The sequence below is a fragment of the Nicotiana tabacum genome, chromosome 12 (genome assembly GCF_000715075.1).
Source record: "Nicotiana tabacum cultivar K326 chromosome 12, ASM71507v2, whole genome shotgun sequence".
Taxonomy (NCBI): domain Eukaryota; kingdom Viridiplantae; phylum Streptophyta; class Magnoliopsida; order Solanales; family Solanaceae; genus Nicotiana; species Nicotiana tabacum.
In genome coordinates this window covers 126,872,583-126,885,069 of record NC_134091.1, presented here as the reverse complement: position 1 = coordinate 126,885,069, position 12,487 = coordinate 126,872,583, and the positions used below count along the sequence as shown (strand labels likewise).

Genomic DNA, 12,487 nt, shown 5'->3' with positions numbered 1-12,487 from the left:
CTAGTTGATTGATTCATTTTCAAGTCCTGCTGTTTAATATAAGTAAGGGTAGTCCGGTGCACACGCCTGTTCGGAAGGGGTGTGGTGTAGGCAGCCTACTATGATGCAAGTATCTATGGTTGATTTCACGGCTCGAACCCGTGACCTATAGGTCATACAGAGACAACTTTATCATTGTTGCTGCTTAATATAAGTGTGTGGGCAGCCCGGTGCACTAAGTTTTCGCTATACGCGGGGTCCGGAGAAGGGCCAGACCACAAGGGTTTATTGTACGCTGTCTTATCCTACATTTTTGCAAGAGACTGTTACCACGGCTCGAACCCGTGACCTCCGAGTTTAATTGCTAGAGTTAAGTAGAGAAGTTGAATTGCAAACTCCATGCTCCTGATGTCTAACAATGCTCATGAGCCATCACTTCACTTAACTTCAACATGAATTAGTGACATTTTCCATCAGAAAATAACAAGGTGACTGACATTTATTTTCAATCCTAACTAAAGTGACAGTTCTCTTTACAACAGCCTAGAAATTCCGATTCAAATTCTCACTCATCAACTCTTCTTTTCTTGTTTGCCTTGGCAATGGTTAAGGTTAGTCCCAAAATTTAAGCCAAACCGACAAGCTTCTCACTGATTTCCCATACTTTACGTGCTTTCTCTGCATCACTGGCTTCTTCAGACAACTGGTTCTCAAAAGAAGCTGAATCTTTGTTCCAGCTCCAGTACACACCTGATTTAGTCAGGCTTGGATCACTTACAACCTGCATAAGATAAATAAAAGAATAGCTTATGTTAAAGATTTGCAAACCAAGAGTTAGCTATCAGTCAATCAACTACGTCTCAATCTCAAGCTAGTCAGCCTAATCTACAGTGAAAAAAGTCTGAAATTTTTCTAAGGGCGTTCAAGAGTTAGTATATATATGTATAAAAGTAGTAATATTTGACCTATATACACAGTATAATCTTTAGGCGAAGGGTGGTTATTTGAGTCATCTATATTAATTCCGTTCTATTCAAGACCAAAACTGAATTAGAATAAATGCATCCGTCAATCAACTATTTCTCAATCCCAAACTAGTCAATAGCGAAATCAGCAATTTCGCTGAGGGTATTCAAGATTTAACATATATGTGTGAAAGTGATATTTGATGAAGGGGAGTCTTGGAGCAAAAGTAAATTTGCCTCCATATGACCTATAAGTCACGGGTTCGAGTCGAGGAACCACTAATGCTTGCATTAAGGTAGGCTGACTACATCACACCCTTTGAGGTGCGGCCCTTCCCCGAACCCTGTGTGAACGCGGGATGCCTTGTGCACTGGGATGTCATGTCATGTCCTGTGTGAAAGTGATACTTGACCGATATAAATAATTTTTCGACAAGGGTGTTCAATTGATCATCCTTCAGCAGGCTGTAGCTCAGTCCCTGCTTAGCTATATAAATGATCTATATTCATTCTGTTCTATTCAGGTCCAAAACTAAGAGTTAGATAAATGCATCTTATATGTTGACAAGGTTGGCTGTCATTATATTTATTAGTACTAATAATTATTGTTACCTGAGCAAGTCTCTTTCCAGCTTCAGTCTCAGAGACAAATCCCTTAGTAATATACTGCTGGAATGGAGGGAAAAGGAGCCTAAACAAGGGAATGTGCTCTCTGAATAGCCCTGTTGTTGCAATGCAGCCAGGGTAAAGAGAGGCAAATGTAATGCCAGTTTCTTCGTGGTATCGACGATGGAATTCCTGCATAGTGAGCATGTTACAGACTTTGCTGTCTTTGTACGCTTTTGCACCGTCGAATTCCCCACCATCGATCATCGCTGAACTGTTAATTCCATTTAAACCCCCGGCCATACCCCTCAAGTCACCAAGATTTGCCTTTGGAGGTACATTTCCAGCCAAAGTATTCGTGTTTCCTGTCATATGATTTTAGTCAAGAAAAGTTAGTCTCCCACGAAAAAGAGTACAAACAAGTCTATATACAAGAGAGATCCCTTAATATCCATTTGAGAAAATAGATGAATAGATAAGGCGGAACCAGCTAAAAGAGAGCGTATTTCACTAAAACAAGAAGGAAGAAAGTGGCTTTGACAAAGAAGGGCTTCTATTAAGATTAGTTTCTTAGTAAGGGATAAGGCAATAGGCAAGCAGGGGTAGATGTAGAGTGGCGTTACCAGGTTCATCCGAACCTAGTACTTTCTACACACAATATAAGTTTTTGTGTAAAAGTTCATTAAATTTGCAGCAAATGATAGGTTTAAACCAACGAGATCAATGCTAAAAGTTAAGGTTGAAACCATAGATTTTAAATTCTGGATCCGCCTCTGTAAGCAAGGGCATAGCAGATATGTGAGAGCGCTATTGTGCTTATGGGAAACTATTGTAATACTCAATGTGCTAAGTGTTTCAGTTACCTGTAATTGAACCAACAATTATGAGTCTTTTTGAAGGGTAATCAGATTGCTTCAAGTCATCAAGCAACAATCTTGAAAGAAGGAAATGTCCAAGGTGGTTAGTGCCAACACTAATCTCAAAGCCTTCAGCTGTAAATGAAGGCTCTTTAGCAGTTGGTTGGTACACAGCTGCATTGGCAACCAATACATCAAGAGGACGACCAGACCTCCGGAAGTTATCGACGAATTGGCGGACGCTGTCAAGCGACGCGAGGTCTAAATGCATGATGGTGTAATTCTCCTTAGGCATGCCAACTGATTTTGCAGCTTTCTCAGCTTTTAAAAAGTCCCTACAAGCCATAATTACATGCCATTTTCCGGTCTCGGATAGTGCTTTTGCTGTGGCCAGGCCTAATCCTGAAGAGGCTCCAGTGACAATTGCACACCCTTTTCTTAAGGTTTTCTTTCCTGCTGGAGAATTAGTGGTTACGCCTGGAGATGCAACCATTGTTGCCCTTACTGCTCCATTGGACAATCTTCTTTGGCTCTGTAAGAAATCAAATATCAGTAAAATTTGAAACTTTTTTGCTATTTCTACAAAAGGACTCTAGGAGTGATTCACATGAAACTTTAACATAGAATAATAATACTCTCTTCATTCCAATCTTTATGACACTTTTTTCTATTTTGAGATGTTAGAGAATATTTGATTCTTTTTTATAACCGAGAATTTTCCAAGGGACAATGGCGTATGGTCCAAAATTAGGTGGATAATGGGTCCACCCTTCTACCATTTTCTATTTATATAGTAGGATTCTGAATGCAGCAGGATTCAAACCACATTACGCACTGCGCTCTTACCACTAGAGCTAAGCCCTGGGGTAAAATATTTGACAATTCTACTTCTATACATCTTTCAAATGTTGTCCAAATTCAGTAAATTGCTCATATTTAGCCATTAGAAGGGGAGCGTTGGAGCAACTATAAAGATGTCTCCATGTGACCTATAGGTCAAAGGTTCGAGCCGTGGAAGCAACCATAGGCTGTCTACATCACACCCTTTAGGGTGCGTCACTTCCCTGGACCTTGCGTTAACCCAAGATGCCTTGTGCACTAGGCTGCCCTTTTTGCTCATATTTCGCAATTATTGTGATGTTTGCTCAGTCAAACTAACTTTTCAATCACTACTTTAATACCTTGTTCCACCACCGCTATTGTAATATGTGTCAAATTAACATCATAAAATCCATGTCTATTACATATCATCACATAGAAATTAGAATGAAATTGAGCTAGAGAGTATCAATGTGCTGCATTTGGTACCTTGACTTTGAATGAAGAGGAGCCAAAATCAGATTTAGTGTAGTCAGAGAGAGAAACTCCAAAGAGACTAGAATTCTTCAAGTTTGCACTAGCTTTCCCCTGCAAGATTACAAATTGATAAAAGAAAGAATCAGTAATGTAGCTTCAGATTCCAATTGCAGACTAAAATACAAGCTGATCAAAGTATTACGTTACTCGGACTCTTCAAAAATGTTGTCGCACAGTGTCAGATCCTCCAAATATACACTAGTTTTGGAGGATCCGACGCGGCAACATTTTTGAAAAATCCGAACAACAGATTTTCTTGACGAAATGGGAAGGAAAATACTACCTCTTTGGAAATGGAGAAAGTAGAAGGAACAAGAGCAGCAGCATGAAGAGCCATGAAAATGTTCAAGAAAAGAAAAAGGGTTGGTCTAAAGTCAGCTAAAGATATTAAAATAAGAGTGCTTGAACTACTGATATTGCAATGGTTTGGTCACTTATATATATACAGTGGAAATGATGGCTGTAACAGTGATTTGAGACAAAATAATAATGTCATTTTGGATATGAAAGTAGGGGTTGGATAAGATAGTTTTTTATGGAAGTATCTGCCCCATCAATTTGTAGCCACCAATCAGAATTCAAGGTTTAGATTTTCTCTGATATTTTTGGAACTTTTTTCTCATTGGATAGATACAAGAAAAAGGATATTTTATTTTGGCTCTCTGCCCAAAGCAATCTACTTCCATAGGTATGGGTTTCAGCCTGGAAAATCCGAAGACACAAGACAGCTAAACTCTCCATGCAATTGGGATAATATTTTTAGGAATGTTCCAAAAATGCTTCTTAAAAATTAAAACACTCTGCTTTTCTTTTGTTTTGAATTTAGAAAGGTTTTTCTGGAAGAAAATCTTACTTCAATAGATTGTTTCAAAATAAAAAAACCTAAAATTATAATCAGAAGTATCAGGTTCAAGTTTTAAGAAGGGAAAAATTTTGATCGGGAGCGCTTCCCCCTTAATTGGCCCTACACGGCGCGAACTGAAATTAGTAAGGGCCTCATTATGGGTATTGGGCAGAAAAAAAGTTTGGCTGTAACTTAATTATGAGAAGTACATTGGTGTTTTTTCTTGCTTTTGAAAATTAGCATTGTCACAGCTGAACAAATTAGATTTTAGAAAATAAAATTAAAATAAAACTATTTAGCATATAACATTAAACTGAGACAAATCTTAAACGAAGCAACTTGAACTTATTTGGGATTGATGCATAGTAGCTGTAGTGGCGGCTAAAAATCATCTTAACTTTCTTGAATACATGCTTCAAAAGCTAGCAACTATCACACCTCACAAACTAATTATCTAGTGCTTCTACAAAATCTCACTCAAATTTTTATACTGATTTTTACTACAATGACAATAACTATGTTTCAGTCTCAAACAAGTCGGGAATGGACAAGAGGGGAGGATGTCAATGTTGAAGAAACTCTTACAAATACATTTCTACATCTACTCATAGATGAACATCAAGTACAACAGAACTCATTCACTCTTAGCTTCACTGACTTTATGCATACAAAGCCTGCTTGAGTGAATTATCAAAGAATTGTGTTTCAATTAAATGTACAATGAAATTACAAGATTTTCAACTCTACAATTGCTGATTACAGAAAAAACTAGTAGTATATTTTTCTAACAAAGTTGTACCTTCTTTTTTTCCTTTTCATTATACTATCCTCAGATCATGATAGATCTTTCCTCTTTCTGTTTGCCCTACTTCCCCCCTTCACAGTGCCTAGTCAGGCAGGGTCCTTATCTGAGTCTTTGATACAAAAAAAAAAAGAAAAATTGCTTATATTACATATCTCACCAATATCTGTACAAATTTCGACAATTTGGCTGTAGCTGTGTATTGTGGCATCTCGACCAACAAACCCGAGACGTTCTTGCTTTGTGCATGGGTCATGTATTATTCCAATCATCGCGAAGACTTGCATTTTGTCTCTAAAACCGGATTGGTAAGCCAAAATTTTGGAAAATCCTGATCTCCCCTCGGTGGCTTGCAGTTACAATCACCAAACCCCAGCAAGACTTTGTTTGATTTAAACCACTGGAAAAATCAATACTAGAATCTGTACTGGCTCGAGGACTACTACGATATTTAGTAGCTAGAAGAAGTTTTTCCTCCGGCCATGTTGCTGAGATTCTATCAATAAAGTAGTTGTTCGTGGCACTAGATATGGTTCCATGAAGAGGGCTGTTACTACAGCCAGAAGTCAACGGCGAGCACTCGTTGCCATTCTCTTCAACAGGTGAAGGTGGATGGTTAGCAGTGGACACCTCGTCGATACCAACATGATCACTTTGTTCCCCCGAAGATGTAGTTTGAAATCTCCATGTATCGGACATGCCAGGCCAAGGAATGGCCACTGAAACATCTTGAGAATGAAAATGCTCATAAAACTGTGTAATAGTAACACCTTTATTCCTGCTTGGTCGAGAATCGCCTTCATGTTTCCAGATATAGACATGTGAATCCTCACTGGCACAGACCACATATCTAGCATCGGCGGTCATAGAGGCTGAGATATGCCTACTAGTATTACGAAAACCTGTCATAGTTCGTGCTAACTCGATGACGAGGAAGAGTACAAGAAACTAAAAATGAAAATTGTGCATAATAGAAAAACATGCATACACAATTCCTAAATAGCTAAAAGTTCAAGCAGTGGAAAAGATTGTTTAGCAGCACAAAGAAAGGAGAAATAGCAAAAGGTTCAGACTCCTCAAAAAAGATCAACTCACACAGTATAAACAACTAATATCTTATTCATAAGATATCTCGTATAATAGCAAAGCATTCTCGTACTTTATATAACCATACATATATGACATAAACCCACAAAATCAAACCAAATTCCCAAAAATCAAACCAAATACCCAATCAATCTATACTTCTCGGTCATAGATATAGTCAAAGCACCCAAGGTAAGTTGACCAAATCCGGAGTGGATCCCACACCCATGTCGTGTTGACATGGCTGCGGCAAGGATTTTGAAGAGTCTGTGCAACATGGACTAGTGGTCAAGTCAACCGAAGTTGAAACTTTAATCAATTCTAACATAGCAATATCAATGCAACCCACAAGCTTCATAAGGTAATATATCAGTTAATGTACCTTTGAACTTGTGAACAAGATCAGAACCATCAACAACACGGATTCTTGAGTCTGCAGATGTTATAAGCACTTGGGTTGTACTTCCTGGCACAAACTGTTCATGAAAAAATATCAGTTGCTAACCAATTTAAACAGACTACTTGAACTGCTTCATCCATCACAAATTTTGCCATACTTCCTTTTTTAGATTGTCCTAAAAATTGCATTCACTTTCCTAAAAGGAAAACTTTTTCCTACACTTTTCAATATTTTAGTATGTAATCTGTATGTGAGACTCACTTCTATACTTGAGAAAAGTTCAAATTCTTTCAAAGTTTAATTTTATCCCAAATACATTAACCAGATTCTGTTTAAATTCCATATAGGCTTCAACTTTACAAATAATTGTGCCAAGTACAATCAGATTACTTGTTAAATAGCAAAATAGAGGGCGTGCATCTTTTAGCAATGAAGGATTAATATTTGCCGTCTGCCTTCCCCTTGTCTCTTGGAAGCGAATTTAGCTCCTAATCTACAACACTACTTCCTATTTGTTTACCCATTATTTAACTCTTTTTGAAAAGGTAACATATCATTATTTGATATTTTTGTTCTTTTATTCGAAAGAACCTTGATAAATTATTTACTTGAACTTTTAGAATATAAAACAACAGTAAACAATTAAAAGTTAGATAAGGATATGCACAGACATAGCATATGCAAAGTATCTTGTTAATACAAGAAAAGTACGTAGATGAACTTGTAAAGATAAACTCCAGCATCAGCAATCAATTAAAATTACTGTACCTGGAAACCAGTAATTTTCCTTTGGTGAGCCTTTTTCTTCTTATTCTGCAGAATGATTTTAGCTTTTTGCTGCAATTTATTATCTGAAAGCAGAGAAGCATAAAGTATCAACATGTGGAGTACATAACTTCCCTCTACAGAAGAAGATGGGAATAAAGAGGGGACAGCAAAGGAACAGTAAGTCAAACCTGATGTGTTGTACAAATGACAGCTCCCCTTGTACGACCCAACAAATGCCCCCTTGAAAAAAGTTACAAAAACGCATTAGAAACTTAAACTGTAAAATATGCAAATCCAGGACATTTGGTTTTCGCCTTTTAATAGGATTTAGCAGACTCTCACCTGACCATCTGGTGTATAGCAAGCAGCAGTGACCATCTCATGCAGATCGTTCCAATCAACAACTTGCCGCTCTGGAATGCTCCATATACGAACCTTAGAATCTAGGGACCCACTGATGAAGTATCTATCATCAACAGGGTTAAACTGGATGCAGGTTACTGAATCAAGGCAAGGAAAAGAAAACATTGCAATCAGCATATTTGTGAAAAAGTTCCAATTCATCTATTAACATACTACTAATTTCTAGGCCATACACTAAAACACTCTTCCTGTCTACAGAATCTTACGACTGAAACATGGAACTCTAAAACTGGCCTGGGGAGTAGAGTAGTGAAAAGATAAGAGTTCAGGTACATATACCATAGTCACTGTGTGAGAAGATCTTCAAACAAGATTTGCTAGAAAGTTCCCAAAGCCGCACTGTTTTGTCCATTGATGATGAGAGCAATTGCTGGTAAAGGAAAGTGGGAGGAAGACAAACGTTAACGAGATGTATCCAGGAAAATTACCATGAAATAGAGCTCACTTATTCAATACGGGAACTTATTGGGCATCTGGACACAAATTTTTGAAGAGCTATATTCTTAGGGGTTACCACTTACCGCTCATCAATATTTTTTCAAATGTACTGAAAATGTTAATTAAACAGCGATTGCAATGGACGAGTAGTACAATCCCAACAATATGTTTCTTAGTACACCAGCTACAAGTGAAAGAACTAAGGAAATTAACCATTTACGTCTTGTACACTTTCATTTGTATACGAGAAAGGCTAAGAGAGCTAAACATATAAGGATGCTTTAAGGTACAAATATTTTCCCTTTTGCCTTCCAAATATCTCTAATTTCTTTCCTTCCAAACAGTCAACCATACAGCCGCTGGTATAGTGCTCCACAATTTTTTGTTGCCTTTTTGTAGTCCTCTTCTATTCCAACAATGTAGTACGTATTGAGATTTTGACTTCAAGCAAAATCAAAAACATGTACCACATCTGGATTGTGATTCTGCAGCGGATGTATAAGTATTTTGCATCTTCATAATCTTCTTCACATATTACACGTCAGGTGCAAATGGTCATACCTCTTATTTGAAGACCGTTGGGTCAAGCAAGCCTCTCTGGCCACTACCCATGAAAACGACTATACCTTGTAAGGTGCTTTGTTTCTCCATATCAATTTTCATGGCCATATTTGTTCTTGTTTTCTACTTTGAGACAATACTTTTTTAAGAATAATACTTTTGCCAGGCTTTACTGAGAAAAGACCATCCTTACGTTCCTTACATACTATCCTATCTGGTATTGATTGCTGCCTCTGGAAGCTATCTATCATTATCTGCATGAAGCTGCTCATAATCTCCATTTCCCAATCACTGCACCTTCTAAGGCGAATGTTCCGTCCTTGAGTGGACAAGTAATTTTCTGCGTGATTATTTACTATGCTGAAAATGTCAAGGAGCTGAACTTTTGAGGGTTATATATCCTAACCATCTTTATTTCCAAAATATAGTTTTTCTACCATCGCCTACTTTTATGTAAATGTGTTCTGAGAACATATTCCATAAGTTTCTGATGTATTTCCAATTCCCAACTCCATACGAATGCCTTGGCATTACTGTGATCCAAGATTTTTTTTTTTCATATTGTACTTATCTATAATCACCAGAGGAATTTCGTATAAAATCATTATATGATGTAATAGGTGCAACCTTTTTGATGAAATAATTGGCTTCATTGATGTCATCAAGAAGATGCAAAATATTACAAGAAGCAGAAGCATAGAAGCTTCAAAAAGCAAAAAAAAAAAAAAAAAAAAAAAGGCCACCTGTAATAGGTGCAACCTTTAGGACCATAAAACTGCATCCTGAAAATATTCTAGAAACCGAATGGCATAGAAGCTGGTGATTTGCTATAAAATAAAATAAAAAACTGCCAGATTATTTCGAACAATTCAACTAAAAATGATTCTTTTGTTAGATGAAACTCTATGAAAAAAGAGCACATATATCAATAAATCAATCAACTAATCCTAACACCTTAATGTGAAATAAGTTGGCATCAACTTCACAAATCTTCTGTATCCATTATGTTATATTCAGGTCATAATTATTAATCCATACTAAATTAAGTAGGATAAAAATTAGAATACCAGTTCAAGCAATTAGATACTAAGATAAAAATAAGAATGCCAGCTAACCTCCGACTTGGACCACGAGAGATCAAGCACATCATCCAAATGGCCCTCAAATGAACAGATAGGCTTTTCTGAAAGCGCAAAAACAGTCTCTGGCACCAAAACATGGTCAAAGCCTATTGATTTTCGACTTATAGATGACCTTCCTCTTCTTTTCTTCTCAAAATTACCATCAAAATTTGGCGACATAGTAGCTGGCTCTGGAGATCCAGTAGCCAAAAACAATAGATTCAAATTCCCATCTTCTCGCTTATCCAACAATAGATCACCTTTCCTCTCCGATGATGTAACCTTCCTAACTTGTATGACGCGGTCCTCACCAGCACTAGCAAGATATTTTCCATCCAAACTAAATTGAATAGTCCAAATAGAACCATTGTGTGCTTGTATCTCTTGGCTCTTATAAAGAGCAGTAAGTTCTTTGCTGGATTTCCCATATTGTCGAACCCTAACTCTTTCAGGTCCATTAAGCGAACCATCCTGACTATCATCCGTCGCAGAGCTTGACCTTTGGCCACCTTTCTCAGAAGACGTGTCCCTCTCATCACTACTTCGTCGCTCCTTATGACCTGTTACCGAGCTAGCCACATTTCTAATGCTCTTTAGCCAGCTTCCCCTTTTCTTAGTTTTAAGCCCAGCTCCAGCAATCCCATTCACAATATCCAAATTATTATTATTATTATTATTATTATTATTATTATTACCGTCTTCCACATTTTGTCGTCTCATTAATTCCTGAACAATTGGTGAAGTTCCAACACACATATCAAATTCTTCCATAGTCAATTGCTTACCGGTACTGACTTCCTTAAGTTTGTTCCACATCCCGTCCTCTCTCACTTCATTGACCACAAACTTCTTCCCATTATCCAGATCCTTTATAGTACACGCCGTCTCCTCAATTTCAACGTCTCCATTCGATTCCAAATCATTCTCCTCCTCTACCTCACCATTTTCCAACAAATTACAGCTTTCATTGTCCCTCGAATCAGCTCTAATCGCCACCGCTGCAGATCCATCGCCATTATGTAATTGATCCACATTTCCATTATTATGTACAACTATACTATCATCGGCATTAACACAAAGAATTTCACTACTTTTATGAACTGAAGAACAAGAAGGAAAACTAGAGGAATTGGAATCGCCATCTAATTTTGATCGAACGATCCCAGAAACACTACATTTGCTACTACTAATAGTCTGGCACTTCAAATGAAGTGATGAAACCGATCTGAGGCTAAGACCCATTTGACGAAAAAGACGAAAACGGCGTTCTTCAATAGAGGAAGGTTCTGAGATCCACACATCATAGTTGTTTAAAACGCCCATTGGGAATTTAGGGACTGAATGTGGGTCTAAAATGGCATAATTGGGGGATCCCAAATTGGAAATAGGATATCCATCCTCGTTTTCGTCTTCAGAAGAGGAGGAACAAGAAGTGTGTGAAGAAGAGAGTAAACGATCAAGAGAGTCGTGAAAGTAGTCGTTCTCTTCGTATTCTTCTACTTCAATAGTTTTGCTCATTCTTCTCCTCCTACGTTTGGAGGCGGCATTCCCATGAAAATGCCTCAAAATCAACTCCAAGACTGAGATCCAGCTATAAACTGAGCTCACAGTAATGTGTACAAAGTATCTCTGCGTGTATAAATATGAGTGAGAGTGAAAACTGAGGATGTGAGAGTCTTGTGAGTGTGTGGGAAAACGGGCAGATTGTGGGGTTAGTTTTGGGAACTCAGATCCGATGATGGGTTTAGAGAGAGAGAGAGAGAGTGCGTGTGTGAGAGAGAGAGAAAGAGGTAACGAAGCCCTATGCAGGGGGAAGTGAAGAAGAAAGAAATGACTCAATAAGACCAAAGGAAAAAGGACAGAAAGAAATGAAGAAAAACAATAAGTGCTCCATTGAAACGGGGGCAAGTTGCAAATCTTTAAATTTTACAATTTTTTTTTTGTTTCCGTGTCCTTGCTCGCATTGAAGCGCGATTATATCCGATTTTTCAAAAGCGTTTCCTACCACAGATTTTTCTATACTCAAAATTCGAACCGGAGACATCTAGTTAAGAGAAGAACAGTCGCATCCACTGCACCACTTCCTTTGATGGTTATGAATTTTAAGTCAATAATTGCTAGTACTATATGTGTTTGGTAAAAAATATTCTTTACAAAATATTTTTTAAGGAAAAAACTTATTTTCTGAAATTATTTTTAAATAATGTATTCTAGTATTTGGTTGGAGAATGAATTATACTTTTTGAACAAAATATTTTTAAAAAAATGATAATATTGTTGG

General features: G+C 37.5%; 2 protein-coding genes across 3 annotated transcripts; both read right to left on the bottom strand.

The window, feature by feature from the left end:
* Nucleotides 1-349: 349 nt before the first annotated feature.
* On the bottom strand, nt 350-4,268 carry LOC107793976 (protochlorophyllide reductase). Its single transcript, XM_016616425.2, has 5 exons — nt 4,047-4,268; nt 3,716-3,814; nt 2,414-2,939; nt 1,557-1,915; nt 350-760 (listed from the first exon to the last, which is right to left on the bottom strand). The coding sequence occupies exons 1-5, from the start codon at nt 4,098-4,100 to the stop codon at nt 605-607; spliced, it is 1,194 nt and encodes a 397-aa protein (XP_016471911.1). The 5' UTR covers nt 4,101-4,268; the 3' UTR covers nt 350-604.
* Nucleotides 4,269-5,265: 997 nt separating this feature from the next.
* On the bottom strand, nt 5,266-12,092 carry LOC107793975 (uncharacterized). Of its 2 annotated transcripts, none has more exons than XM_016616424.2 (7): nt 10,201-12,092; nt 8,366-8,456; nt 8,006-8,163; nt 7,852-7,903; nt 7,664-7,746; nt 6,878-6,971; nt 5,266-6,311 (listed from the first exon to the last, which is right to left on the bottom strand). In XM_016616424.2, exons 1-7 carry the CDS (start codon nt 11,722-11,724, stop codon nt 5,704-5,706), a joined length of 2,610 nt encoding a protein of 869 aa, XP_016471910.1. In that variant the 5' UTR covers nt 11,725-12,092; the 3' UTR covers nt 5,266-5,703. The 2 variants fall into 2 exon arrangements, with proteins under 2 accessions (XP_016471910.1, XP_075083167.1); XM_075227066.1 differs by having other exon boundaries at nt 6,140-6,292.
* Between the last annotated feature and the right edge of the window lie 395 nt (nt 12,093-12,487).